Here is a 25,102-nt window from a genome sequence, read left to right on the forward strand (position 1 = left end):
AAATGTCCTACATCTTTCTGAGTACCAGTCACTATACTAGCTGCTAGAGATCCAGTGGGGAACAAATCCCTGCCCTTAAAGAGGTTCCTATTTCTTAGGGAGATTATAGTACAGCAGAGCAACATGAATCAGTATGTTCAGCTTACTTGTTTTCTCTTGTAATACTCAGCAAAGTACCTGTAAGGTATTTGGAAGATGCCAAGCCCTAAGATAATGTTCATTTAAATAGCATCTAATGAATATTGGTTATTTTTATTAATTGAATTCTAAATGTTGATGCCAGAGGAACTTTTTTAAGCACATATATGGCAAATTGTCTGTAATTTTTTCTATGTTGGTACGATTCTGTAAGTTTAAGCAACTGAGACATAACAAAAAAATCTCTTCCTATTTAAAAGTGTTATGGGGAAGTTGAGGTTTGGTGATCTCTTTGGTTCTGATTGTCATAAATGTAAGCTGAAAGGATGATACTCAAGTACTCTTGAGATTTGTGCTCAGATAAGTACAGTGTACACAGATATACCTGTGTATCCTCATGCTCATTCAGTTTCTAATTTGATTTTTTTTCTTTTGCGACAGGTCGTGGTGGCCGAGTTGGAACCCACGGGGGCACTCTCTCTTCCTATATTGTGAAGAACATTGCTTTGGACAAGACCGATGACAGTAATCCTCGGGAAGCCATTTTGCGTCATGCCAAAGCAGCAGAAGACAACCCATATTGGGTTTCTCCAGCATATTCCAAGTGAGAATATAGCTTATTAAAATAGGAAAATTGTTATGTTTAATGAATTGGGGAGAACATAACAATGTTGTTTTTGAGTTCTAACTTGTCTATTTCTTATTTCATACTTAGATATGAAAAATAGGCCAGATACTCATGGTCCTTAAGCCTAGGCATTTGTTTGTATCATAAAACTCTAAAATCATGAATTTTAAAACTAGGCCCTGTTCCATCAGAGTTGTAGCATGGTGTAAACCATTATGTGAAGCCCATCCTGCCTATGATTAAAACAACAAACAAATCACTGCTTATGTGCATTATGTTAGTTGAGGAGGGTTAAAAGCAAATGAAGCAGTTTGTAGGTCTGATATTATGAACTCACTTTTATTTATAGAGCTGTATATGTAAGTAACACTGCAGAGTAGATCCTGCCTGCTCGTATTCCCTCAGATAGCTTAGCACGGATGAATAGATAGCAGTTCTTAAAGCCACCAAACCAGCTACGTTTACATTAAAGATAGGTACTATTATAGAATTTTCCGTTTTTATTTTTACTTATTTATTTAGAGTCAGGATCTTGCTCTGGTTGCCCATGCTGGAGTGCAGTGGCATGATCATAGCTCACTGTAACCTCAAACTCCTGAGCTCAAAGGATTCTCCTTCCTCACCCTCCTGGGTAGCTAGCATGACAAGCATGCACCGCCACACCCAACTAATGTTTTAATTTTTTATAGAGACAGGGTCTCACTATGTTGCCCAGGCTGGTCTTGAACTTCCGGTCTCAAGTAGTCCTCCAACCTCAGACTCCCAAAGTGCTGGGATTATGGGCATGAGCCTCTGCACCTGACCAGAATTTTCAATTTCTAAATTTTTAAACTTTTTGATTTAATTTTAGATTTTTAGGAAAGTTGCAGAAATAGTACAGAGAGTACATACATACTGTTCACCCAGCTTCCTCCTAATTTAATACTTTACATAATCTTAGTGCAATTAATTATCAAAACTATAAAACTAACATTAGTATAATACTATTAACTAGGCCAGGTGCATTAGCTCATGCTTGTAATCCTGGCACTTTGGGAGGCTGAGGCAGACAGGTCACTTGAGGTCAGGGGTTCAAGACCAGCCTGGCAGCACATCTCTACTAAAATACAAAAATTAGCCAGGTGTGGTGGCGTGCGCCTGTAATCACAGCTACTCGGGAGGCTGAGGCAGGAGAATTGCTTGAACCCAGGAGGCGGAGGTTTCAGTGAGCCAGGATCATACCACTGCGTTCTAGCTTGGGTGACAGAGTGAGACCCTGCCTCAAAACAAACAAACAAAAAACTATTAACTAAGACTATAGACCTCAGTTAGTTTTTGCCAGTTTTTCACTCGTGTTCCTTCTCTGTTCCAGGATTCCACATCGCACTTAGTCTCCTCCTATCATAACAGTTACGTTTCCTGTCTTTCATGATTTTGATGCTTTAATGAATACTGGTCAGTTATTGTGTAGACTTTCCCTCATTTGGGGTTTGCTTGATATTTTCTTATATTTGGAATGAGACCATGCATGTTTGGCAAAAATAACACAAGAGAGATGTTGTGTCCTTCTCAGTGGATGTCTTATTACTGGTGATGCTAACTTTGGCCACTTGCTGAAGGTTGTATCTGCCAAGTTTCTCCACTGTAAAGTTGCTTTCATTCTATTTCTATTTCATTCTATTTTCAGTTGATCACTTCTTGGAAGTGATATTTTAAGACTATGCAAATCCTGTTTCTCCTCAATTTTGCTGTCTGATTTTATCATCCATGAATGAATTTGCCTATAACAGTAATTACTATGGTGTTTGCTTAATGGTGGTTTTCTGTTTCCCTCTCTCCTTCTGTGTTTATTAATTGGAATACTACCTAGAGAAACAGTTGTTCCTTCTTCCACATTTATTTATTTTTCAAGTATTTTTAAAATATTGGTATGGTCTCTTACTTTATTCTGTGAGTTAAAATCCAATACTATCATTTAGTTTGTTGCTCAAATTGTTCCAGCTTTGGCCAATAGAAGCTCCTTCAGAATGGCTCCTGTCATCTTTCTCAAGCCCCTATATATCTTTTTAGTACTTCCTTACTTTCTGGCACCACAAGATGTTACAGATTTATCTTTGTTTTTCTTACCCACATTCTGGAATCGACCACTTCTCTAAAGAGCCGTGGCTCCTTTTGTTGGAGAATGGTGGTTAGAAACCAAGGGCTGTGTGTGTGCTGGATGTGCTCCTTGCTACTAGACTGCCATTGCTTCTAGGTCCTCTCTGGTGACAAAGCTAGGAAATACGTGTATGCATACTAAGCTACCCATCTACACACATCTGTGTTTCTGAATGTATCATATAATCTGTAGTTATATTTTTTAAAACCATGAGTTTTAATTAATGTTTCTGATTTCAGTCCTGTATCACAGGTTCCCTGACTTTTCCCCTTTCTGTATTTGTAACTTCTTTCTCCATTAATGAGAAACCCGGCTCTGATTTGTTTAGTTCTGGCATATACATTAACTAGTTTTAGAATTGCTAACCCATATCCCTGTAAGAATCACTTTTCCTATCTACATGGCATAGTTTGTTTACAGTTCTTCTCATCTTTAGCCTTAAAGTATATTTTCTTCACCACCCCAGTGATTGTGGCTATGTTAGTCATTTGAAATGCAGTTAGGTTCATTTATTAGTGTTTATATCGCTTTTTTGGGTTTCCTTCACATCCTGTTTATTTTTTTGGAGTGTGTGAAATATTACTCTGGTTCTAGGAGTCAGAGCTTTAAAAGAGATTTACTTAGAGAAATGTCTCTTCCTCTTCATTCCTGCTCCCCTTTTCCAATTCCCAGTCCCCCTTTTTTCAGTCCCTTTCCTATCCACCCTTGTAGCTAAATAATCTCTTTAGTTCCTGGTGTATGTTTCGTGTATTTCTTGAGCAGATATGTAAGTATCTTCTTACATCCCCATATTTCCTACATGAAGGATAGCATAATTTAAATCATCTTTTTTTCTTTTTTTGGTCTAAGTTCCATTTGAAAATCTTTGGTGAAGTGTAGTTACAACATATGAACACATGTATAGAGTAAAATGTCACCATTTTCAATGTATAAATACTACCCACAACCAACTTTTATCACAAAATTATTGCTAATCTGTGATTATCCACAAAGTAGTTGGTTATCTAAATGTTTCTTCATTAACATTTTAGTATGAAATTTAACTTTAAATGAACTTTGAGAATACTATTTATAAATATGTCAGCAACTTTTTTTGTTATGCCATTTTTGAAATTTGAATTGATCAGTTTAGTATTTTAGCTGCTTTTCATCCCCCATCTTTATTGAGGTATGATTGACTTAAAAATTTATATATATTCTGGTGTAAGACTTGATATAAATTAAGTCATATTAATTTGCTTTTGTTGGCTTTGCTTCTTTTTCACATAGAAGTATGCCCTAGAAAACACTACATCAGTCCATAGAGCTCACTCTCATTGATTTTCATAGTTGCATCGTACTCCATTGTATGAATTTATCATAGTTAATTCAACCATTCTTCTATGTATGGATATTTAGGTTGTTTCAGTATTTTGTAAGTACTAACAATGCTATAGTGAGTAGACTTACAGACATGTATTTTTGTATTGTTGGAGGTATATTCAAGTTTTTTTCTTGATGTCTTTATGTATTCCTAAAGTTTTGTCTTTAATTGTGAGAAAACTGGATGCTGATTACTTTTTAAAACATTAACATGCTGGAAAAAGTCTTTTATTAACTGACTCCACCTTTATACTGCTCCCAGTCCCCTATCTACTCATTATTAGGAGCTACATTGCTTCAAATAAAAACACATCATCTTAGCACGCATTCCTTAGAAGCAGGCCCTGAGATAAAGATTTATATAAAGATGAATTATTAGGATATGTTCCCAGAGAACATCAGTAGGGAGTAGAGATGTGTCATGAAGCCGTCAAGTGTGCCAAGTCTCAGGGAGGGTCACTTTGCCTTAATCCTGCAGGGTAACCCTGGAGACTGTGGTCAGAGTTGTCCTGGTCAGGGACATGGCAGCTGGAGTATTTATACTCCCTTATTTGTTGGTCATTGGTGATGGTTGGAGATGGGGTTGGGAAAGACACTTCAGGCACTGTCAGCTCTCCAGCGTTTTAGAGGTAGATGCTCCTGCTGCGAGTGAAAGCACATTGCCCAGTAATGCTAAAAGGATTTGAGGCAGTCGAGGGGAAGCACTGTGTCCTCTGCTATATGTACTGTAGCAGAACAGACTATGTGATGTCAATGGTGGTTGTTCACGATTTATATTAATGAACAATACAGATGGAACATCTCTGATGCTAAAAGGATTTGAGGCAGTCGAGGGGAAGCACTGTGTCCTCTGCTATATGTACTGTAGCAGAACAGACTATGTAATGTCAATGGTGGTTGTTCCCAATTTATATTAATAAGCAATACAGATGGAACATCTCTGAACAGTGAATTGTATAATATCACAACAACTAAGAGGTCATATCAAGGCTGGCCAGCGAAATGCATGCTTTAGCCTTCATTTGAATAGTACTTATGTGTGTATAAACTAATCCATGTCAACACATCATCGGCAGTCAGATAAATTTATAGATTATGTCTGTGTTGACACTTCTGTTTTTAATGAGGTATTTTCCATTATTAGGGATTGTTTTTATACTTCAGAAACCTTGTTTAGAAACATACTAAAGATTTGTTAAGAAAACAGTTATAGTTTAAATTTTGTTAAACATGGTGTACGTTATTTCGATGGCTAACTGCTCCAAATATGTGTGTCTATGTTTACACACAAATCATTGAGATGTCTTCAAAAATATTGATATAAATACTGTTTGCTGATTATTCGTTGATATTAGCAATGTATAATATAGCAATATTAGCAATGTATAATTAGAAGGTGTCAAAGACCTAACTTACCACTGGAGAAAATGAAACATCCAGAAGATAGCTTTTAAAACCTGCTGGATAACAAGTCATTGCTGGAATCCAGACCAGGAACCTGGCCTTAGAATTTTCAGGTTATTGTTCTGACATCTAATAATGAGTTATTTTGATAAAGGAGTAACTTCAATTTAGTATGTGGTTTTCATGTCTGAGATCTAAAGTAGTACATACACACGGTAAAAACAAACAAACAAAAAATCCAGTGGTACTAAAGGTACACAATGGAAATTTGAAAGCCTTTCTTTCACTTAACCCCAGTTCCTTCATTCTACTACTTGGAGATACCAACTGCTGCAAGTTATTATATATCCTCCCAGAGAGAGAGATACGTGTAGATACATTGTTTGTTAAAAATGCAGGTATATAGCGTGTTTTACACACTGATTTGTGGTTTTGTTTTTTACTTAGTGTACATTGCAAGATCGGGCCAGCTCCATCCAGACATATTTAGCTCATTCTTTTTACTTTATGTAACTATTCAATTGTATGGCTATATTATGCTTTTATAAAAACTGTACCCTCTTGAATGACAAGTTACATTGTTTTCAGCCTTTTTCTTTCATAAACGATACTGAAATTAGTATCTTTGGATATACATATTTGCCCACAAGTGCAAAACTACTAGAAATTTTTATCTTTGCCAAACTGATAGGTGAAAATGTATAATTTGTGGTTTTCACCGGCCTTTTAATAATTTTTTAGCATCTTTTCTCGAGGGGCTGTAGAAAGGGGGCTCATTTGCCTATTTGTCTTTTTCTTACTGATTTGTGTTATTTATATTAAGGAGGTTAACCTTTGTATATCATGTATGGCAAGTATTTTTCCCAGTTATTTTTTATTTTACTTTGTTTATGGTGTTTTTCTCATGTAAAAAATTTATTTTAGTGTGGTGAGATTTAGAAATGGGGTGGGGGGTGCACTTTTGGGTTTTTATTTAGGAAGGCATCTCCCATCCAAGATTAGTCTTGAAATTCTCTCAGATTCCCACTTAATACTTTTATGGATTTTTTTTTTTTTAGAGTTAAATCTTCAATTCACCTGGAATTATTTTAGTGAAATGAGTGAAGTCATTATATTCATTACCACAAATTTGGTGTCTTAAAAAATAGAAATTGATTCTGTCACAGTTCTAGAGGCCAGAAGTCAGAAATCAATGTTGGCAGGATTGTACTTTCTACAGAGACTCCAGGGGAAAATTCATTCTATGCCTCTTCTAGCTTCTAGAGGATTGCCTGATGCCTTAGTTCATAGCCACATCCCTTTAGTGTTGCCTACTCTTTACATTGCCTTCTCCTTTGTGTTGGTCTTCTCCTTTACTCTCTTGTAAGGATACTTATGTAGTATTTAGAGCCAACCCAAGATAATCCAGGATTATCTCCTCATCTCAAGATACCGACCCTTTTTCCAAATGAGAGAACATTCACAGGTTCCAAGGATTGAACGTGGATATCTTTAAGGGGACCATTTTTCAACCTACCATAGTAGAGTTTTAATTTACTTATTTCAAGTTGGTTTAACCACTTGCTGTAGCATTTTTTATTGTACATTTTAATTTTCCTCATTAAATTGAAATGATACCTTTATTATACCTAATGTACTTACGAATTTTAATCAATTTCTGGGTTCTCTGTTCTGTGCTGTCAATTGGTCTGGCTCTGCAAGTATCAATACCAAACAGTCTTCATTATTAGTAGGGCTGCCTGTTCTCATTATCCTTATGAGACTGTGTCTATCTATTCTTGCAGTTCTCCATGACTTTATTATCTAGTAACCTTCCCCTCAAAAATTAATGATGTGGACTTGAGTTATATGTATATCTTAATTTAGACAGAATTTATAATACTGATTCTTTCAAACCGAGAACAGAGTTGTCTTTCTAGTCACATCACTATATCCCTCAGTAGTACTTTTAAGTTTTCTTCATATAGACCTGTCACATTTCCTTTTAAGTTTATTTCTACTTATTTTATCTTTTTGTGCTGTTGTAAATAGAGTCTTTTCTTACACTAAATTTATAACTTATTTGTATATGGAAATACTGTGCAGCTACCTATGTGTGTGTTATTTATATATATTAGTTCTGTATCAAGCTGTTTATTATATTTTCTTACGTATGTTTTAAATAATTTTTTATTCACTTAGCTTGGGGTGTACAGTTATAAAATTATATGCAAGTAGTAAGTTTACCTCCTTCTTTCCAATTTTTATACCTACTATTTCTTTTTATCTAATTGCATTGACTACTTCCAGAACAATTTCAAATAACATCAGTGATAGTGCACATCCTTTTTTCAATTTGAACTTTAACAGGAATGATTCTATTACGTTAAACCTTACAAAATTTTCCTTTTTGTAGGTGAAAAAAATCAAATATCAGCAGTTACATTATTCAGTCTAATGGTATTTCCACATAAAACGTGATAATGTTTGAAAACACAAGATGTTAAGAAAGAATCCAATTCTTTTTTTATTAATGCAACAGAGATTTACTGAACACCAACTAGGTGTTAGATACTGTTCTAAGTTGTAGGATACAACCATTTTGTGGAGCTTATATGCTAATAGAGATAGACATTAAATAAATATATAAATATTAGATGGTAATAGTATAAAAGGGGGACATAGATAAAAGAGGGATAAAAGGGGGACATAGAGTGATCGGGGAGAAAAGGCACTATTTTAGATACAGTGGTCAGGGCAGAACCTCTACGAAAGTTACCTTTGACCTGAGTGAAATGAGGGAGTGAGCCATGCAGATACCTAGGAGAAGAGTATCCCATGCAGCGAACACAAGAGGCCGTTACTGAATTCCTTCATCTCTGTGGAAGTGATCATAGAATTTTTCTACTTCAATCTATGAATGGGATGAATTATATTACTAGATTTCCTAACACTGAGCCATCCTGGCATCTTTGATACGACCATAATGTGATTGTAGTTTATTCTTTCTAAGGTGTTAGACTGGCTTCCTAAAAATTTTGTTTATTTTTCTTTTCTATATGTACCTTCAAACTGTTTTGAATACATTTGAACTTATCTATTTTATAAAGATTTGATAGAATTCACCTGTAAAATGCGAACACTTTTGTGGAGTGGAGGGTGAGTAGTAATTCCTTAATTTTTCTCTCTTTTCCATCCCCTCCTGGCAAATAGTCTATTCAGAGTTTTCTGACTCTTCTGAGGCTGCTTGGTAATTAATATTTTTTGGACAATGATTCATTCAGATTTTCAACTTACTTTAAATAGGAATTAATTGAAGCTGAACGTGTTTTTGTTCACTTTCAAAATATTTAAAGATATTTTTCTGCATTAGAGGTGATTCCGTTATGTTTACAAATGAATTTGTGCTAGAATAATAGCAGCTCTGCATGGTAGGTAGATCAGGTATTGTCATATCCTCACTTTACTTGTGAGGAGGCTGCAGCTTAGAGATCTGCAATTAACAATGACTGAAACTAGCTAGACATTAGTTCTCTTAATGCCTAACCTAATGAGCTTTCCAGAGGACTGCACTGTCATCCTAATACACTCCTTTCTGCTGCTGCATTTTGCTGTCATCTCTTTGCTTCCACCCAATTTTGTCATCTTGCATTTGTTGCATACTAAGTTCATGGCACTGGCTGGCTGTGGCATGTAATTGGTTAGCTAGGATTTCAGTACTATTTCTCCTGTATTCACCTGCTAGAGTATACTGTTTACTGCCAAGTAGCAAAGTATTTGAAAGGAAGCTAATATTTAAAAGGATCTTTTCATAAAGGTCATTGTAATTGATAATGTGTGTCTGGTTGTTTTTTTTCTTCACTGCAATTGACATCTGTCAGTGATGAAATGAAGATTTATTTACTGTATCTCGCTTTATCACAGAAAGGCACAATTAGACATTCCACAAATGTGCCTGCCTACGCATGACGTATACTCACCTATATCCACTGGTGATGATAACAAAGCGTCTTTGAAGAGTTTACTTTTATTGATTATTTAAGTTTCATTCCTGGCCCTAGCAGTGTAATAGCTATGAAAATTTTCAAACACAGTAGGATCACAGAGGACTCTTGTTCAGCTACACATAGGCAGATTCAGTTTCAGTTTCTTGTTAGAAGATGCTGCTGGAAGGAGAGGAAAGGAGCTGGCTGGGAAATGGGCAGGATGTAGATCCAGAATGCTATTAGCTTACACATAAGACAGGGATAGATGTGTGTGGGAGCCTGGACCCTGGCCACCAGCCTGACAGAATGACAGCTCTGTCAGCCACGTCACTTTTCTTGCTAGATAGGCTGCCATTTTTGCTGGTTTAGTCAATTTAATTTTCAGTGTGCATATCTTGTCTGATACTGGATATGTGAATGTGTGTGTGTATGTATGTGTGAAAATATCATTCGCACCTATAAAGGATCCATTTAAAGTCATGTTGAGTTGTAGGCAATATTTAAAGAAGCCACTCTGTGAGCAAGTAAAGGTTTATTTGTTATTTGTGTCAGGAAGAATCATAAATGCACAGAGAAAATATATTTTTTCCAGAGTTATATTTAGGTGACTAATTGTCACTCTCCATTGTCTTCCTGTGTGGAAGCCAGTGTTTCTGAAAGTGGTTTTGTGAACTGCCTGCATCAGAGTGATGTACGTAGTTTTTTGTTTTTTGTTTTTGTTTTTTTTTGCAGGGCGGGGGGTGTTTAAAAATGCAGATTTCTGGGCCGGGCGTGGTGGCTCACGCCTGTAATCCCAGCACTTTGGGAGGCCGAGGTGGGCGGATCACAAGGTCAGGAGATCGAGACCATCCTGGCTAACACGGTGAAACCCCGTCTCGACTAAAAATACAAAAAACTAGCTGGGCGAGGTGGCGGGCGCCTGTAGTCCCAGCTACTCCGGAGGCTGAGGCGGGAGAATGGCGTAAACCCGGGAGGCGGAGCTTGCAGTGAGCCGAGATTGCGCCACTGCACTCCAGCCTGGGTGACAGAGCGAGACTCCATCTAAAAAAAATAATAATAATAATAAAATAAAAATAAAAATAAAAATGCAGATTTCTGGACTCCATCCTAAACCAACTCAAGAGGGCTTTTTGTGGGATTGGGGGTGGGAATCTGCATATTAAGAGGTGCCCTGGGTGATTGTTTTGCACACTAATGTTTGGTAATAGTACAAGAGTAATTATGAAAAACAAGCAACAAATTATTCTCCCTTAAGAAAATTCAAATTTACTGACTAGATTATCTCAATTATAGAAATTCATAGTGAAGAAATATTATTTGCATAACAAAATTATTTCCTTTAAAAAATAGCAAGCTGCTATGTTGTGTTTAACATATAAATTAATTTAGCAAATATATTCTAATACAGCTTTTGGGAAATACATCTATTATATGAAGTGAGGAACACCTGATATCCAAAGTAAGATATATAATAATAATGATACTTTTATTTTACTTATACTCTGCCAAGCTTGTTTTAAAACTTTGTATGTATTATTAATTTAATCCTCACAGCAGCCCTATGAGGCAAGTGTTATTATTGTCCCCATTTTACAGATAAGGAGACTGAGACTTATAATTTGACCAAAGCCACAGAGGTAGCAGGTGGCAAAATTGGGATTTGAATGCAAGCATTCTGGCTTCAGAATCAAGCCTATAACTGTAACTAAGTGCAGTGTACTGCTTTTCATCATAAAGCAACTGGTAGTAGTTACTAGAAAACTTGAGTAATAGTGAAGCTAAAAGATTATGGTGTGATATGGTGTAACAGAGGCAACACTGGACTAAGAATCAGAAGTCCTGAGATTTAGCTCCAGCTCCGCCACCCCTGGTGAGTTACCTTCACTGAGGCTGTTTTCCTGATCCGTGAAGTTGGGCAGGGCTACACCAATGCACAGCTTTCGTGCATGTTTTTTAATAGAAATTGTGGCACACAGTTATATATCTTATAAATGGGAACTTAAAGAGTGCTTTGGTGATACCTGGGCTGTCTTAAGCCTGCGTGTTCTTCAAAGATTTTATCTTTGTAACTTGTTTATCCATTTGGTGATAAGGTAGCTAATGGCAATTTTGTAGAATTCTGTTTCTCTTTTCCTCTCTCTTTTTTTCCTATTTTCACAGTTTCCATAGGTCTCATGTACGTTCTTTTTTCCGTCTTCACACAGTCTTTGAACTCTCACACATAGCATAATGAGTCAGTATACCCTATTTATGAGCCTAAGATGTGTTTATTTTCTAAAATATTATATGTTCATTTCATGAAGAAAATAGCAAATTCTTTATCTAGAAACATCTTGTTGCCTCTTATGTGTGCCTAATATTTAAAAAACAACAACAACAACAAAAACAACTTCGATTAGCTCTTCACCAAAAAAAAGGAACCATTTCAAGTGGAATTTTTTGGTCAAGGCTTTTATTTAATCTTAATAATTCTGCAATTGTGATGATTGGGTCAGAGTTCATCTGGGCCGTATTCATTCTAACAGGGTTAACAAGTGTGTCAGATTGAAAGTCATGGCTATAATTGACTTTGGCTTTGAGGTTTTCCTTCATAATAAACAATGGGCCCTGAGCCAAAAAAGCTTGTGGTTTATACTCATGTACTGATGACTAAGTAATGCAAGTGATTTCGCCTCATATTGCTGTATTACCCTGGAGCTCACTTTATGCTTTTTGAATGAATCATATCAGAGGAACATCCATAATTAAAAAGATTTGACCTGTGGACTTTCCACTGCAGCTGAAAACATTTTGACGACTTCATTCTGGCCTGAGTGCTAGAGCAGGGCCGTGTAGAAGACATAGGTCAAAGCTTAGTCAGAAGAGAAAGGACAGTCCTGCTAATACTTTGAATCTCTCATACAAACAATGTACCCCAAAAATGCCCTTTTGGAAGATTGCACAGGGATTCTATTCATTACTGGCTGCTCTACACAAAATTCCTCTGGATGGAAGCACTGAAGGTGGGACTCCGCTTCTGTTGAGTTTCTGTTATTTTTCTGCAGCATGCAGTTGCTGGAAAAGACTCACTTTGTAAAAATAATCTTGACAATCAGTTTTTCAAAAAGTATCAAGGGGAAAATTAATCAGTACAAAGTATCAGCTATCCAGAATTTATGGATTTGAGAAAGACATTGCTTAAGCTTTTCTGTTTGCTTTATGAAATCATATTAACTATTAGCAAATGCAGAGTTACTGAAGCTAAAGTAAAATAAAACAAAAAACCTTTTAGCCTTCCCTTGATTGCTTATTTAATGATTGGCAGCAATGACCATGCTGATGTCTAATCTGCTCTCCTTTTCTTGGTAACTCTAGTAAACAAGTTGACATTTATAATCAAATGGAAAATGCTTACTCTTCCCCAAATGAGTTACTCAAACTGGAAAATGCAAGGTTCGCATCAGCCCTCTGTAAGTTTAGGTTTTTAAATTTATCATCAGAAACATGGGTAAGTGTGGGCCATAAACCAGTATATGCAATAGTCTGGGTAAAGCTGACTTCGTTAAGGTAGATACTTCACTGGTTCTCCAGTGAGGCTTGCTAGATCCCCATTAACCTGTTGCACACCCACAGTGATTATATATTTGGCTGAATGGAATGTTCCCCTTACATACTTTTCCTTCGAGTCAGTCCCTTTATAGGCTTTTGTTTTGGGCAAGGGAGATAATCTGCCATGAGGCAGTAAGCTTGAGTTGATAATTTCTTGTCTCTTGAGAAATGACGTATAAAATTCTGAAGGAATTGTTAGAAGACAAAGAATGGGTAGGTGACAGAATTGCTTTGTGGAAGTGGTGGAATATATTTCTTGCAATTTGTTTGTGTATTTCTTATGTTGCTGTCATGTCTTTAGTGTCTATTTGATTTGTTGTGTTCCACCTTTCCTTGTGGAAGCACCCAACAGAATATTTCTTTTTATATATATATATATATATATACACATACACTTTAAGTTCTTGGATACATGTGCAGAATGTGCAGGTTTGTTACATAGGTATACACGTGCCGTGGTGGTTTGCTGTACCCATCAACCCATCATCTACAGTAGGTATTTCTCCTAATGCTATCCCTCCCCCAGCCCCCCATACCCCAGCTGTCCGCGGTGTGTGATGTTCCCGTCCCTGTGTCCATGTGTTCTCATTCCAACAGAATATTTCTTAACTTCAATGTACAAATTGCATTTCTTCAAGCATCCCAGAAAGGAATCTATTTTTGTGGCCAGTGACAATATAAAATAGAGGGTTCGTTGGTTGTTATTGTTTTTATTTGTTTCCTGTTAGCTTTATTTTTTTTAAGGTTTTTATTTTTTATTTTATTTATTTATTTATTTATTATTATTATACTTTAAGTTCTAGGGTACATGTGCATAACGTGCAGGTTTGTTACATATGTATACTTGTGCCATGTTGCTGTGCTGCACCCATCAACTCGTCAGCACCCATCAACTCGTCATTTACATCAGTTATAATTCCCAATGCAATCCCTCCCCCCTCCCCCCTCCCCATGATAGGCCCCAGTGTGTGATGTTCCCCTTCCCGAGTCCAAGTGATCTCATTGTTCAGTTCCCACCTATGAGTGAGAACATGCGGTGTTTGGTTTTCTGTTCTTGTGATAGTTTGCTAAGAATGATGGTTTCCAGCTGCATCCATGTCCCTACAAAGGACACAAACTCATCCTTTTTGATGGCTGCATAGTATTCCATGGTGTATATGTACCACATTTTCTTAATCCAGTCTGTCACTGATGGACATTTGGGTTGATTGCAAGTCTTTGCTATTGTGAATAGTGCCGCAATAAACATACGTGTGCATGTGTCTTTACAGCAGCATGATTTATAATCCTTTGGGTATATACCCAGTAATGGAATGGCTGGGTCATATGGTACATCTAGTTCTAGATCCTTGAGGAATCGCCATACTGTTTTCCATAATGGTTGAACTAGTTTACAATCCCACCAACAGTGTAAAAGTGTTCCTATTTCTCCACATCCTCTCCAGCACCTGTTGTTTCCTGACTTTTTAATGATCGCCATTCTAACTGGTGTGAGATGGTATCTCATTGTGGTTTTGATTTGCATTTCTCTGATGGCCAGTGATGATGAGCATTTTTTCATGTGTCTGTTGGCTGTATGAATGTCTTCTTTTGAGAAATGTCTGTTCATATCCTTTGCCCACTTTTTGATGGGGTTGTTTGTTTTTTTCTTGTGAATTTGTTTGAGTTCTTTGTAGGTTCTGGATATTAGCCCTTTGTCAGATGAGCAAATTGCAAAAATTTTCTCCCATTCTGTAGGTTGCCTGTTCACTCTGATGGTAGTTTCTTTTGCTGTGCAGAAGCTCTTTAGTTTAATGAGATCCCATTTGTCAATTTTGGCTTTTGCTGCCATTGCTTTTGGTGTTTTAGACATGAAGTCTTTGCCCATGCCTATGTCCTGAATGGTACTACCTAGGTTTTCCTCTAGGGTTTTTATGGTATTAGGTCTAACATTTAAGTCTCTAATCCATCTTGAATTAATTTTCGTATAAGGAGTAAGGAAAGGATCCAGTTTCAGCTTTCTACTTATGGCTAGCCAATTTTGCCAGCACCATTTATTAAATAGGGAATCCTTTCCCCATTTCTTGTTTCTCTCAGGTTTGTCAAAAATCAGATGGCTGTAGATGTGTGGTATTATTTCTGAGGACTCTGTTCTGTTCCATTGGTCTGTATCTCTGTTTTGGTACCAGTACCATGCTGTTTTGGTTACTGTAGCCTTGTAGTATAGTTTGAAGTCAGGTAGCGTGATGCCTCCAGCTTTGTTCTTTTGACTTAGGATTGTCTTGGAGATGCGGGCTCTTTTTTGGTTCCATATGAACTTTAAAGCAGTTTTTTCCAATTCTGTGAAGAAAGTCGTTGGTAGCTTGATGGGGATGGCATTGAATCTATAAATAACCTTGGGCAGTATGGCCATTTTCACGATATTGATTCTTCCTATCCATGAGCATGGTATGTTCTTCCATTTGTTTGTGTCCTCTTTTATTTCACTGAGCAGTGGTTTGTAGTTCTCCTTGAAGAGGTCCTTTACATCTCTTGTAAGTTACATTCCTAGGTATTTCATTCTCTTTGAAGCAATTCTGAATGGAAGTTCATTCATGATTTGGCTCTCTGTTTGTCTGTTACTGGTGTTTAAGAATGCTTGTGATTTTTGCACATTAATTTTGTATCCTGAGACTTTGCTGAAGTTGCTTATCAGCTTAAGGAGATTTTGGGCTGAGACGATGGGATTTTCTAAATATACAATCATGTCATCTGCAAACAGGGACAATTTGACTTCTTCTTTTCCTAACTGAATACCCTTGATTTCTTTCTCTTGCCTGATTGCCCTAGCCAGAACTTCCAACACTATGTTGAATAGGAGTGGTGAGAGAGGGCATCCCTGTCTTGTGCCAGTTTTCAAAGGGAATTTTTCCAGTTTTTGCCCATTCAGTATGATATTGGCTGTGGGTTTGTCATAAATAACTCTTATTATTTTGAGGTACTTTCCATCAATACCGAATTTATTGAGCGTTTTTAGCATGAAGGGCTGTTGAATTTTGTCAAAAGCCTTTTCTGCATCTATTGAGATAATCATGTGGTTCTTGACTTTGGGTCTGTTTATATGCTGGATTATGTTTATTGATTTGCGAATGTTGAACCAGCCTTGCATCCCAGGGATGAAGCCCACTTGATCATGGTGGATAAGCTTTTTGATGTGCTGCTGAATCCGGTTTGCCAGTATTTTATTGAGGATTTTTGCATCGATGTTCATCAGGGATATTGGTCTAAAATTCTGTTTTTTTGTTGTGTCTCTGCCAGGCTTTGGTATCAGGATGATGTTGGCTTCATAAAATGAGTTAGGGAGGATTCCCTCTTTTTCTATTGATTGGAATAGTTTCAGAAGGAATGGTGCCAGCTCCTCCTTGTACCTCTGGTAGAATTCAGCTGTGAATCCATCTGGTCCTGGACTTTTTTTGGTTGGTAGGCTATTAATTATTGCCTCAATTTCAGAGCCTGCTATTGGTCTATTCAGGGATTCAACTTCTTCCTGGTTTAGTCTTGGAAGAGTGTAAGTGTCCAGGAAATTATTCATTTCTTCTAGATTTTCTAGTTTATTTGCGTAGAGGTGTTTATAGTATTCTCTGATGGTAGTTTGTATTTCTGTGGGGTCGGTGGTGATATCCCCTTTATCATTTTTGATTGTGTCTATTTGATTCTTCTCTCTTTTCTTCTTTATTAGTCTTGCTAGCGGTCTGTCAATTTTGTTGATCTTTTCAAAAAACCAACTCCTGGATTCATTGATTTTTTGGAGGGTTTTTTTGTGTCTCTGTCTCCTTCAGTTCTGCTCTGATCTTAGTTATTTCTTGCCTTCTGCTAGCTTTTGAATGCGTTTGCTCTTGCTTCTCTAGTTCTTTTAATTGTGATGTTAGGGTGTCAATTTTAGATCTTTCCTGCTTTCTCTTGTGGGCATTTAGTGCTATAAATTTCCCTCTACACACTGCTTTAAATGTGTCCCAGAGATTCTGGTATGTTGTATCTTTGTTCTCATCGGTTTCAAATAACATCTTTATTTCTGCCTTCATTTCGTTATGTACCCAGTAGTCATTCAGGAGCAGGTTGTTCAGTTTCCATGTAGTTGAGCGGTTTTGATTGAGTTTCTTAGTCCTGAGTTCTAGTTTGATTGCACTGTGGTCTGAGAGACAGTTTGTTATAATTTCTGTTCTTGTACATTTGCTGAGGAGTGCTTTACTTCCAATTATGTGGTCAATTTTGGAATAAGTGCGATGTGGTGCTGAGAAGAATGTATATTCTGTTGATTTGGGGTGGAGAGTTCTCTAGATGTCTATTAGGTCTGCTTGCTGCAGAGATGAGTTCAATTCCTGGATATCCTTGTTAACTTTCTGTCTCATTGATCTGTCTAATGTTGACAGTGGAGTGTTGAAGTCTCCCATTATTATTGTATGGGAGTCTAAGTCTCTTTGTAAGTCTCTAAGGACTTGCTTGATGAATCTGGGTGCTCCTGTATTGGGTGCATATATATTTAGGATAGTTAGCTCTTCCTGTTGAATTGATCCTTTTACCATTATGTAATGGCCTTCTTTGTTGCTTCTGATCTTTGATAGTTTAAAGTCTGTTTTATCAGAGACTAGTATTGCAACCCCTGCTTTTTTTTGTTCTCCATTTGCTTGGTAAATCTTCCTCCATCCCTTTATTTTGAGCCTATGAATGTCTCTGCGTGTGAGATGGGTCTCCTGAATACAGCAGACTGATGGGTCTTGACTCTTTATCCAGTTTTCCAGTCTGTGTCTTTTAATTGGAGCATTTAGTCCATTTACATTTAAGGTTAAGATTATTATGTGTGAACTTGATCCTGCCATTATGATATTAAGTGGTTATTTTGCTCGTTAGTTGATGCAGTTTCTTCCTAGCCTCGATGGTCTTTACATTTTGGCATGTTTTTGCAATGGCTGGTACCGGTTGTTCCTTTCCATGTTTAGTGCTTCCTTCAGGGTCTCTTGTAAGGCAGGCTTAGTGGTGACAAAATCTCTAAGCATTTGCTTATCTGTAAAGGATTTTATTTCTCCTTCACTTATGAAACTTAGTTTGGCTGGATATGAAATTCTGGGTTGAAAATTCTTTTCTTTAAGAATGTTGAATATTGGCCCCCACTCTCTTCTGGCTTGGAGAGTTTCTGCCGAGAGATCTGCTGTTAGTCTGATGGGCTTCCCTTTGTGGGTAACCCGACCTTTCTCTCAGGCTGCCCTTAAGATTTTTTCCTTCATTTCAACTTTGGTGAATCTGGCAATTATGTGTCTGGGAGTTGCTCTTTCGAGGAGTATCTTTGTGGCGTTCTCTGTATTTCCTGGATTTGAATGTTGGCCTGCCCTACTAGGTTGGGGAAGTTCTCCTGGATGATATCCTGAAGAGTGTTTTCCAACTTGGTTCCATTTTCCCCCTCACTTTCAGGCACCCCAATCAGACGTAGATTTGGTCTTTTTACATAATCCCATACTTCTTGCAGGCTTTGTTCATTTCTTTTTCTTCTTTTTTCTTTTGGTTTCTCTTCTCGCTTCATTTCATTCATTTGATCCTCAATCGCTGATACTCTTTCTTCCAGTTGATCGAGTCGGTTACTGAAGCTTGTACATTTGTCACGTATTTCTCGTGTCATGGTTTTCATCTCTTTCATTTCGTTTATGACCTTCTCTGCATTAATTACTCTAGCCATCAATTCTTCCACTTTTTTTTCAAGATTTTTAGTTTCTTTGCGCTGGGTACGTAATTCCTCCTTTAGCTCTGAGAAGTTTGATGGACTGAAGCCTTCTTCTCTCATCTCGTCAAAGTCATTCTCCGTCCAGCTTTGATCCGTTGCTGGCGATGAGCTGCGCTCCTTTGCCGGGGGAGATGCGCTCTTATTTTTTGAATTTCCAGCTTTTCTGCCCTGCTTTTTCCCCATCTTTGTGGTTTTATCTGCCTCTGGTCTTTGATGATGTTGGTGACGTACTGATGGGGTTTTGGTGTAGGTGTCCTTCCTGTTTGATAGTTTTCCTTCTAACAGTCAGGACCCTCAGCTGTAGGTCTGTTGGAGATTGCTTGAGGTCCACTCCAGACCGTGTTTGCCTGGGTGTCAGCAGCAGAGGCTGCAGAAGATAGAATATTGCTGAACAGGGAGTGTACCTGTCTGATTCTTGCTTTGGAGGCTTCCTCTCAGGGGTGTACTCCACCCTGTGAGGTGTGGGGTGTCAGACTGCCCCTAGTGGGGGATGTCTCCCAGTTAGGCTACTCCGGGGTCAGGGACCCACTTGAGCAGGCAGTGTGTCCCTTCTCAGATCTCAACCTCCGTGTTGGGAGATCCACTGCTCTCTTCAACGTTGTCAGACAGTCGTTTGCGTCTGCAGAGGTTTCGGCTGTGTTTGTTATTGCCCTGTCCCCAGAGGTGGAGTCTACAGAGACAGGCAGGCTTCCTTGAGCTGCTGTGAGCTCCACCGAGTTCGAGCTTCCAAGCAGCTTTGTTTACCTACTTAAGCCTGAGCAATGGCGGGCGCCCCTCCCCCGGCCTCGCTACTGCCTTGCCGGGAGATCGCAGTCTGCTGTGCTAGCAATGAGGGAGGCTCCGTGGGTGTGGGACCCTCCCGGCCAGGTGTGGGATATAATCTCCTGGTGTGCCTGTTTGCTTAAAGCGCAGTATTGGGGTGGGAGTTACCCGATTTTCCAGGTGTTGTGTGTCTCAGTTCCCCTGGCTAGGAAAAGGGATTCCCTTCCCCCTTGCGCTTCCCCGGTGAGGCGATGCCTTGCCCTGCTTCAGCTCTCGCTGGTCAGGCTGCAGCAGCTGACCAGCACCGATTGTCCGGCACTCCCTAGTGAGATTAACCCAGTACCTCAGTTGAAAATGCAGAAATCACCGGTCTTCTGTGTCGCTCGCGCTGGGAGTTGGAGACTGGAGCTGTTGCTATTCGGCCATCTTGCTCCGCCCCTCCAGCCTTTTCTTCTCCTGTTAGCTTTAAAAGCAGGAATTTGTGGATCAGCTTTTAAGTGTTTTCAAATCCATTAACATTTTATCTCTTTGTATCTGTCATTTTACTTTTGCTTGATGATGTTGATTTATTTTTATAGTAGTTTTCTGTGCCAAGGGCAAATTAGGCCATCCCCCAGGGAAGAAATCTCCTGGTTGTCGTCCTAACATTGCTAGAAGTTGCCTAATCATCTGTTCCTCATTGTTTTGATAAAGTGGTGACTAAAGAAATCCATGTAAAATGTCCTAGATAGTTCTGAATTGAATTTTTAAAGTATTTCTCATATGTGGATTTCTAAACTTTTTCAAAAGAATAACTGCTGGAAATAAATTCAAAGATAAAAATTGCTAAAAAGAATAGCTAGAATGTTTAAAGCTATGATTCTTTCACTGTGCTCCTACAAAACACTGGTCTTCCTTAGGCTTGGTAGAGATGTTCAGTGTGTTAAAGTTGAATAATCTTTTCTTGAAGAACCTAGTCTTTATTCAGCAAACAACACACAGCTCTCATTAAAGGTTCTGAACTATGCTGTAAGAATGTTGGTTTTGATGGCAGAATGGATTGGAATGAGAGAAAATTTCTTCTGCGGGCCATACTTTGCTTCACTTCCCCATGCCTAACTCCCCAAAATCAAAGACCACTCCTTTAAGGTTGGGCCTGAGAGTGCAACCCCAAATTTTATTCCTACTATTCAGTAGCATCATACAGGACCAACTTTTCCAGACATGAGAAATATTTTCCCCAGTTGGAGGAAGCTCCTCATATGTAAAAGTTTGTTAAAAACACAGATTCTTACTCCAGAGCCTTGTTTTAAAGCTCTGTTTTCCTCCCTTCTTTGCCAAGCTAGGGGAGGGATGGAGCTCTCAAAAGGTACTGCTCACTATGGTCCACCAACCAGTGCTGATGAAGTAAATGTAGAATTCAGAGTAACACTTTGGACATTTTATAGCAATTTGATATATCTGTTGAATCTATTAAAAACCTAGATTTGTATTTTGTAGTCTGTAAATTTTATGTTTCTAGAAATATAATATTTGTCTGCAGGGTCCTGGAAATTAGAAAACAAAGACTGGCCCTCCACCACAGACGGTTTGAGAAGCAGTACCCTAGGCACTGCTCTAGATTGGAGGCTGACGCCCTCTCCAAGGCACCTCCTTTTTGTCCCAGGAAGGGGGTTTGTTCTTCCTTACTCCCAAGCCCATGAGCCTAGTTCTTCTTTTTTTTTTTTTTTTTAATTAAAAAAGTCTAATTTTGGTAGAATAAACATGAGATAAAACTTACCATCTTAACCATGTCTAAGTATATAGTTCATTAGTGTTAAGTACATTCATAGTGTTGTGCAAACTCTCCAGAACTCTTCATCTTGCCAAACTAAAACTCTATATCCATGAAACCAGCTGTCTCCAACCTTTTTGGCACCAGGGACTAGTTTCGTGGAAGACAATTTTTCCATGGAATGAGAAGTGGTAGGATATGGTTTTGGGATGAAACTGTCCCACCTCAGATCATCAGGCATTAGCTTCTTATAAGGAGCACGCCACCTAGATCCCTCACATGTGCAGTTCACAATAGGGTTCATGCTCCTGTGAGAATCTAATGCCGTCACTGATCTTACAGAAGGTGGCGCTCAGGTGGTAATATTAGCTCACTTGCCCACTGCTCAACTCATGCTGGGCAGCCTGGTTCCTAACAGGACATGGACCAACGGTAGTCTCGGGGTTGGGGACCCCTGCATTAAACAACTCTCCATTTCACCCTCCACCCAGTTTCTGGTAACCACCATTCTACTTTTTAACTCTGGATTTGACTACTCTATACCTCATGTAAGTGGAATCAAACAGTTTTTGTCTTTTTGTGACTGGCCAATTTCACTTAGTGTACTGTCTTCAGGGCTCATCTGTATTACAGCATGTTACCAGAATTTCCTTCCTTTTTCAGGATGAATGATATTCCATTTATGTATATACCATATCTTATCAGTGTATAGTTGAGTTGCTTCTACTCTTTGGCTGTTGTGAATAATGCTGCTATGAGCATAACTGTGCAAATATCTCTGTAAGATTATGTTTTCAGTTTTGGAGGGTATATACCCAGAAATGGAATTGCTGGATCACATGGCAATTCTATTTTTAATTTTTTGAGGAACCACCACACTGTTTTCCGTAGTGTCTGTGCCATTTTACATTACTATCTATAGCATGCAAGGGTTCCAGTTTCTCTGCATCCTGGCCAATACTTGTTATTATCTGTTTTGTTTTTTTTCTCAACAGTAGCCATTCTTGTGGTGAGGTGGTATCTCATTGTGGTTGAGGTCTGCAGTTCCCTAATCATTAATGATATTGAGCATCTTTTCATGCACTTTTTGGCTATTTGTATATCTTTGGAGAAATGCCTATTCAAGTTCTTTGCCCATTTAAAAAATTTGTTGTTGTTGTTGTTGGAGTTCTTTATATATTCTGGATATTAATCCTTTGTCAGGTTATATGATTTGCAAATATTTTCTCCCATTCTGCCTTTCCACTCTGTCAGTTGTGTCCTTTGAAGCACAGAAGTTTTTAATTTTGATGTGGTCCAGTTTATACACTTGCCAACACCAGGTGTTGATGGGAGCCGAGTTCTTACACTCAATTATTCCCCTACCTGACCAACAGAATGAAGAAACAGGTGGTAAACAAGCATTGGGAAAATTGCCAGGAAAATGTAGAGTTTATTGCCTTGGTTTTGGCAATCTGGGGAAAAGGGACCATTACAGCTTTCAAGTTAGATGTCATGACTTGAAATATCACATGAAATATTACGGGCAGGGCCAAGATGGCCAACTAGAAGCAGTGGTGTTCAGAGGTTCCCATCGGAAAAAAAACCGTAACAAGCATGTGAATCCTTCACCAGCAACCAAGGTATCTAGGTTCTCTCATCAAAATTGACTAGAAGGCTGGTGTGTCCCACAGAAGGAAGGGCAATGTGGTGCAATGACCCACCTGAGAGCCACACAGGGAAGGGGAACTCTCTCCCCTCAGCTAAGGGAGGCGGTGAGTGAGCACGCTATCCAGCTGGGGAAACTGCTTTTCCCATGGAACTGTGCAACCCACAGATCAGAAGATCCTACTTGCAGACCCAGGCCACCGGGGCCTAGCATCCCAACCCCAGAATGTGCAGATGTGCAGATTCTTACAGCCTCTCAGCTGGAATCTGCTTAAGCCTACCGAACTCCCAGGGGAAGGGGTTACCAGCACTTTCTGTGGCTGCCTGCTCTCTATTGGCTCCTTCGGGGAGGGGCAGCAGCTAGCACTGGGACTAGCAACTGCCTAACACTCTAAGCTCTCTGGGTGGGGGAAGGGCAGCACCCATTTCTATAACTCCAGGCTGCACTTTTCCCCTGCTGGAGTCAGGAAGGCTGGACGGCTTGGTCCCAAGACTTGTCCCCACAGCCCAACACACCAGCTGTGGCAGTCTGTGGCCAGAGTGCCTCTTCAGGTCTAACCCTGACCCATTCTTCCTCAGTGGGCATGGCTTCCCTGCAGGATCTCCAGTAACTCCAGCCAGAGTCTCAGGGACAGAATTGGGATCTCCCTGGGCCTGAGCCCCTAGTGGGAGGGGTGGCCTTAGTCTCTGCAGACCAGCAAACTTAGCCGCTTCCCCTGGTAGTTCTGAGGAATCCGGGTAGCCCAGACGAGTGGGTTTCCCTCCAGCGAAACACACCCGCTCCACCAAGGGACAAAGTGCTTCGTTAAATGGGTCCTGCTCCCCATGCCACCCAACTGGGTGAGACCCTCCAACAGAGATCGTTAGACACACTATACAAGAGCAAAACCTACTGGCATCAGGTTGGTGCCCCTCGAGGTTAGAGGTCCTAGAAGAAGGAGCAGGCACCCACCTTGGCTGCCCTCCAGCCCCCTTGAGTGACATCTCCAGGCACGGGAGCGAATCAGATGAATGGGGCCTGAAGTGAACCCCCAGCAAACTGCAGCAGCCCTAGAGAAGAGGGCCCTGATTATTGAAAGAAAAACAAGTAGAAGGTGACAACAACAGCATCAACAACAATAAAAAGGCCCCACAAAAACCCCATCCAAGGATCAGTAGCCTCAAAGACCGAAACTAGACAAACTCATGAAAATGAGAAAGAATCAACAAAAAAATGCTGAAAACCCAAAAGGCCAGAGTGCCTCTTCTCCTCCAAATTATTGTGTCATCTCTCCATCAAGGGCACAGAACTGGATGGAGGATCAGATGGACAAACTGACAGAGGTAGGCTTCAGAAAATGGGTAATAAAAAACTATGATGAACTAAAGGAGCATGCCCTTACCTAATGCAAAGAAGCTAAGAAGCTTGATAAAAGGTCGGAGGAGGAATTGCTAACTAGAATAACCAGTTTAGAGAGGAACATAAACGACCTGATGGAGCTGAAAAACACAGCACAGGAACTTTGTGAAGCATACACAAGTATCAACAGCCAAATCGACCAAACGGAAGAAAGGATATCAGGGTTTGAAGACCACCTTACCGAAATAAGACATGCAGACAAGAATAGAGAAAGAAGAATGAAAAGGAATGAACAAAGCCTCCAAGAAATATGGGACTTCATAAAAAAAAAAAAAAAAAGAACCTACAATTGATTGGAGTACCAGAGGGAGATGGGGAGAATGGAAACAAGCTGGAAAACACACTTCAGGATATTATCCAGGAGAACTTCCCCAACCTAGCAAGACAGGCCAACGTGCAAATTCAGGAAATACAGAGAACACCACTAAGATATTCCATGGGAAGATCAACCCTAAGACACTTAATCATTAGATTTTCCAAGGTCAAACTGTTAAGGGCAGCCAGAGAGAAAGGCCAAGTCACCTACAAAGGGAAGCCCATCAGACCAACAGCAGACCTCTCAGCAGAAGCTCTACAAGCCAGAAGAGA

The 25,102-nt window shown here is 39.1% G+C and overlaps 1 protein-coding gene across 11 annotated transcripts in view; it reads left to right on the forward strand.

Annotated features, from left to right (window-relative positions):
- The window catches only part of WDR70 (WD repeat domain 70), a 382,962-nt gene that overhangs the window by 349,918 nt on the left and 7,942 nt on the right, over nucleotides 1–25,102 (forward strand). For all 11 annotated transcript variants that reach the window (XM_065546168.1, XM_045393640.2, XM_005556746.4 and 8 more), the window contains one exon: nucleotides 580–742. In XM_065546168.1, coding sequence (XP_065402240.1) covers nucleotides 580–742 — 163 coding nt within the window. The remainder of the gene's footprint in view (nucleotides 1–579; nucleotides 743–25,102) is intronic.

Source organism: Macaca fascicularis, chromosome 6 (assembly GCF_037993035.2).
Source record: "Macaca fascicularis isolate 582-1 chromosome 6, T2T-MFA8v1.1".
Classification (NCBI taxonomy): Eukaryota; Metazoa; Chordata; class Mammalia; order Primates; family Cercopithecidae; genus Macaca; species Macaca fascicularis.